The sequence below is a fragment of the Danio rerio genome, chromosome 14, assembly GCF_052040795.2.
Source record: "Danio rerio strain M-AB ecotype USA chromosome 14, GRCz13ab, whole genome shotgun sequence".
NCBI lineage: Eukaryota > Metazoa > Chordata > Actinopteri > Cypriniformes > Danionidae > Danio > Danio rerio.
In genome coordinates, this window is record NC_141034.1 from 4,889,001 (window position 1) to 4,895,000 (window position 6,000).

At 39.2% G+C, this 6,000-nt stretch overlaps 2 protein-coding genes across 4 annotated transcripts in view; one reads left to right on the forward strand and one right to left on the reverse strand.

Moving 5' to 3' along the window:
• Window positions 1-6,000, forward strand: part of LOC147833832 (uncharacterized) — an 863,518-nt gene that overhangs the window by 839,858 nt on the left and 17,660 nt on the right. The window lies entirely within an intron of this gene.
• guf1 (GTP binding elongation factor GUF1) overlaps window positions 1-6,000 on the reverse strand; it is a 365,170-nt gene that overhangs the window by 19,792 nt on the left and 339,378 nt on the right. The window contains exons 1-4 of one of the 2 annotated variants that reach the window (XM_087281106.1): window positions 5,934-6,000; window positions 3,010-3,121; window positions 2,749-2,897; window positions 95-175 (exon numbers count right to left, since the gene is read on the reverse strand). The exon at window positions 5,934-6,000 is cut by the window's right edge and continues 311 nt beyond it. The exons of the other annotated variant lie outside the window; for it this stretch is intronic. Of the exons in view, the coding sequence (XP_087137232.1) occupies window positions 95-175; window positions 2,749-2,897; window positions 3,010-3,121; window positions 5,934-6,000 (409 nt within the window). The remainder of the gene's footprint in view (window positions 1-94; window positions 176-2,748; window positions 2,898-3,009; window positions 3,122-5,933) is intronic. 2 annotated transcript variants of the gene reach the window in all.

Here is a 6,000-nt window from a genome sequence, read left to right on the forward strand (position 1 = left end):
ATGTGCACTGTTTGTGTGCCTTCCGGAACAGGGTTGGGAAACACTCCTATAAAGCAGCAAATAATAGAAGCATGTCAGACATGAAGTGTTTTACCTGATTTGCATCTACAATAAGCAGAACTCCTTGGCATGCGGATATAGACCGCGATACTTCATAGCTGAAGTCAACATGGCCCTAAAAATCCAATTATGTAAAAGCTTTAATTATTTTATTATTGTTAAAAGTGCAAAACATACAACATATCAACACAGAAGACATAAATAATAAAAAATAATGCAAAACAATGACATAAATGCTTTAGTTCCGCTGGGGCCTGTACTGTGAAGCTGGATTAGCTAGCTAGCCAGTTAAGTTTCAGTTAAGTCTGCACCAATCTTGGGTTTTACACAACATGAAGACAGCTCGACTTTGAAGCACACATGAAATCAAAACTAAAAGTATTGATTTTGTTTGCTCGCACTCCTAGTTCCGTGCAGAACAATTCATCAGTGTATGTCATTAATAAAAAAAAAACAATGGTTTGCCATTATAATCTTTAACTGGAATCTAAAAATGCACTTCCTGGTGTTTTTAGTTAAATTCTCAGATTAGGTCTATCTGAGGGTATTGGGCGGGGCTAACATACTTAACCACACCCCTCCAACTGACAGTTCTGAGAGGATGAATATGGAGGGAAAGCTAATGCAATTTGGTCGGTCTAACCTAATTTGGCTAATTGAATGCTAATGCTATTTAAGCTAGCGGGATTCCAAAAACAACATATCCCAGGCTAAATTTTAGGGTGTGATGCATCTGGATTAGCTTCATTGTGGAGTTTCCATGAGAAACCTGTTTAAAAATAGCTGTAAAATTTTATTAAAAGTACACATGTAATCAAAACTAACCTATTGGTTTTGCTAGCTCACATTGCTAGTTTTGTGGTGAACAATTCATCTGTGCGTGACAATAAGAAAAATAAATAGTTTGCCCTTATAATCTAAAATTAAAATCTGAAAATGCACTTTCTGTTTGCTTTCAGTTAAATTCTCAGATTGCGTATGTTTGCGGTATGGGGCGGGGCTAACATACTTAACCACACCCCTTCAATGGTCAGTTTATACAACAAACAGAAATGGTGAGGTGGAGGAGTTTGGTAGGTTGTAATAACTCTCCCCAAACCCTTTTCCTCATCTCTCTGAATGAATTGTCGACTTCACTACATCCAATCAGCTTGCAGTAGAAAACACAAGCCACACCCACTGCTTTTCATTCAATATTTGGTTTCTCTAGAAACAATACAAAAAAAACAACAAATAAACTGGTAGTATGGTATTATGGAGCAGCTAAACTGAACTACCTTCATGGTACCTAAAACCCAGAATTAGTACAAACTAAACTAAAACATAACTGGCCAGCAAGTAGGCTTGGGCGGTAATACGGTAATATGGTATACCTCGGGATCTAAAAATAGCAACGGTGTCAGTTTCAATACCGTTATACCGTCATAAAAAAACAATGCACTTAAATAGGAGACAAGTATTAAATATTATTTATTACAATGCTACAAATGCGTATGCGTGATTATCATCACGAGACAGTGTGGAGGAGAGGGAGGGAGGGAGAGAGAGAGGGAGAGGTGGTGAGAAATGAATTATTATAAATATTCAGATTATTATTGTTTTTATTATTGTTTTATCCTAAAATGTTGATTGTTAAATGAACAGTTTATTCTGATCTATTTTTGTATTGATTTGTTTGAATAATATGATATTATGAATAATAATATAATATATTGAATATTAATGTGGTATATTGAGTAATATGATGTATTGTTGATATTTTATTTAATTATTATATAGAAATATCATCTTATTTTTTTTTTCTACTACTATTTAACTGTGTGTACTGTTTTTTTATTATATATGTATGTTACTTTATAACTGCTTTGGCAATATATTTGTAACATTTGTCATGCCAATAAAGCAGTTATTGAATTGAATTGAGAGAGAGAGAGAGAGAGAGAGAGAGAGAGAGAGAGAGAGAGAGAGAGAGAGAGAGAGAGAGGGGGAAAGAGAGGGAGAGGTGGCGAGTCGCGCACCAAGTGACCTGCAGTTTTGGCAGTATTTCCAAACGAGAAGGGAGACAAGGTAAATACGAACTAGAGGTCTGCATTCCCGCTGCTGTACCACAGGACCCGACCAGATTTCTTGTGGTGCGGGAATGAATTTCCGAATAAATCGTGGAAGCGGTCGGTAACTCTGGTGCAATTTGAAAGGGAGCGTAGGCGCATTCTAACAATATCGCTCCCGAGCGAGCGAGCACGCATGCATCCGTGTGGATGCTGTGTGTGTGTGTGTGTGTGTGTGAATGAGAGAGAGAGCGTAGTGCTGTGCGTCTCTCTCTTTCTCTCTCTCTCTCTGTGTGTGTGTGTGTGTGTGTGTGTGTGTGTATGAATGAGAGAGAGCGTCCTGCACAGATCTCTAATACGAACAAGACAAACAGGTGACCGTGAACCTAAGGTCACATATACGGTATTCAGTATCTGAATGGTTTAGGCACAAGCCAACAGTTTGGTAATGCTGTCTGAACCTTACGTCATAATTTTTTTATTATGCATGGTAATACCGGATACCGGGGTAAAAAAAAGGAGGAGGTTTGACAGTATCAAAATTTGGATACCGCCCAAGCCTACTTGCAAGCTAATCCGGCTTCGTGGAACAGGCCTCAGATCACTCCGCCACCAGTGATGTTCATATCTCTGTTCTCACCGGTGTGTCGATGAGATTGAGCAGGTAAGTCTGTCCGTGGTGCTGGTAGAAAAGGGAAGCAGTCTGAGCTTTAACGGTGATTCCTCGTTCTCTCTCCACCTGCAGTTTATCCAGAACCTGCTTGTTGCTTGCCGTCTTTGCAATGGCTCCTGCTCAGACGCCCCCCAAAAAAAAAAAGATTAAAAAGAAGAGAGAGACATCTGATGAACTGAAAGCTATCAAAACTCAACTGATGGTTGTTTAAAAAAAAAAGGGGGTCACCTGTCATCTCCAGCAGTCGGTCTGCTAAAGTGCTCTTGCCATGATCAATGTGAGCTATGATGCTGAAGTTTCGAATTCTCTCCGCAGGAAACTTTGACATGTCGAAAGTCTCCTGCAAAAGAAAATAAGTCAAATCCAGTCTCCAGATGCATTAGTTAAGAAAAGCGGCATCTACAAAGGGAATAAATCGCCATTTACTCGAACAATGCTGGGATGTTGTAACGAAATATGAGCAAACACAATTCATTCATTCATTTTCTTGTCGGCTTAGTCCCTTTATTAATCCAGGGTCGCCACAGCGGAATGACCCGCCAACTTATCCAGCATGTTTTTACTCAGCGGACGCCCTTCCAACTGCAACCCATCTCTGGGAAACATCCAAACACACACACACTCATACACTACGGACAATTTAGCTTATCCAATTCACCTGTACCGCATGTCTTTGGACTGTGGGGAAAACCAGAGCACCCGGAGGAAACCCACGCGAACGCAGGGAGACCATGCAAACTCCACACAGAAACGCTGTGTCGCTGGTTCGAACCTCGGCTCAGTTGGCGTTTCTGTGTGGAGTTTGCATGTTCTCCCTGCGTTCGCGTGGGTTTCCTCCGGGTAACCTTCTTGCTGTGAGGCGACAGCACTACCTACTGCGTTACTGCGTCGCCCAGCAAACACAATGTTGGGTTACTTATTATTATTTTTTTATGAACTTAAAAGGGACCTGTTATGCTCCTTTTTACAAGATGTAAAATAAGTCCCTGGTGTCTATAGAGTGTGTTTGTGAAGTTTCAGCTCAAAATACTACACAAATAATGTTGTATAATTCTTTGAAACTCCCCCTTTTAAGCTTTGATCAAGGTTGTGCTGTTTTGGTGACTGTCGCTTTATATTCAAATGAGATTGTGCTCTTTTCAAAAGAGGGCGGAGCTAAATGCGGGAAAACAGGACTAATGCCGAGTTCAGACTGCGTGATTTTAGCCCCGATTTTGACTCGCCGACAGGTTTTGAAAAATCGGCGACAAATGCGTGCAATCACAGGCAAATCGGTAGTGGTGGGCAAAGCGAGGCTTCGTGAAACACTGAAACTATCGAAGCAAATGTGTCGAAGCTTCGAAACGTTTTGAAACACCACTCTACGGTGACACCTAGTGGTCATTTTATTTGTATTTCACTGAAACAGCTTCAGCAAAGAACAGTTGAGCAAATTGATGTATCAAACCCTACTTTGTAGCCTTGAATCATCAGATGGTTTAGTCGAGTGGTTAGAGTAAGTGACTATCATGCGGGAATAATGGGTTCGAATCCAGACTGGCACAATTGTATTGAAATGCTTTACTACCAGTTGGTAATGCTTTGTTATTGTATCGTTTTGTTTCAACATTGCTCTGACATACGAATAAATTTGTAAATAAATTTGTATTTTGTTCATATAACAGGGTTGTTACTAGATCAGATACAGTTGTGGCCAGAAGTTAACAATATTTATTTATATTATTAATTAAATTTCCCATTGCATTTTATTAACGTCTATCCAAAACCTAAACCCATCACAGTACTGTAAAAATATGAATTATTGTTTTACAGTGTTACAAAAATGATGCTAAATTGATGGTGTATCCGCAGCTGTATCCTATCTAGGCTACACCATAAAACAGTAACATGATTAAAATACATAAAATCATGATTTTGGAGTATTTGTAATAGTCGACATTCGAACCCAAAATAAATTTAAAATACAGTACCAAAGTGCACACGCACGGTCCACTAGGCCATACAGGACAGAAACGTAATGAAGATCATGCCAGTCAAATGCAGATTCTCCGGGTCTTGAAACGCCTCTGAAATTATCAATGCTTTGAATCGCTTTTGTCACGTGACCAAGTGTTTCGAAACACTTTAGTCACGTGACCTGGGTGTTTTGGATCATGCTTCGGTACAGTGTTTCGAAACACTTGCGCTTCGGGATCTCGACACTGTGTCGAAACGTCAGTTTCACGTCAGCCATCCCTACAAATCGGTGCTCGTGCATGTGAGCGACAATCACACAGAATGAACTATCAAAGACGCCCTCTGAGAGAATCGCCGATGAGTCGCCGATGCCCGTGAGATATTTGGCGTGCTGAATATCTGGATTCAAATCATGCCGTGTAAAATGTTTTTTGACTAAAAATAACATCGGCGATCGCCTACAGCCAATGAGAGAGCAGCATCCACTAGCGCTGGTACCTGCAGGTCAGCAGGAGGTTGAGGAGTTGAAGCCAGAATCTTCTAAATGAAATTTTCACATACTAATGTTTCCAGCCGGTTGCTTCTACTATGGTTATTGAGGTAGAGTTGGTTTTATATTCGAACATTGGTTCAGTGACAACTTGTGACATGCTCCCATTATTGTTTACCATCGTAATTTGAATATTCATCTAAATTAGCACGCAAGTTGAATAGAAGTTGTTTTTATATTCGCACATTTAGACTTTCCCCTTGATATTATAATTTTATTAAAGTGTTATTTGCAAACTCTAAATTGTGAAATCATATTAGCAGCCAATGACTATCAAAGTACAACATTGTTCAGTCAAATAAACAGTGTTAATGTTGTTTTCGAGTCATACTTGCATGCTAACTCCGATTGAATATTCAAAGTAACATGGTAAACAACATAAAGACTTCTAAATGAACGAATGTGCGAATATAAAACCAACTTTACCTCTATAGTTTGACCTCAAAACAACTTTAGCACTATTTTATTGACTGTAAACAATGTTCTACTTTAATAGTCATTGCCTACTAATCTAATTTCATTATTTAGTATTAGCAAAGACTACTTTTCTGCCATTATATTAATAAGAAAAAAAGAATGTCTGACAACTAATACCACTTTTACCTCAATCTATAGTTCTGTAAACAAATTAAATCAACACATTTACCTTCTCAGTCGCAGATGAGCTGAGGTCTCTGACAGAACCGAGGCTCTTCATCCACCTGTGTCTGATT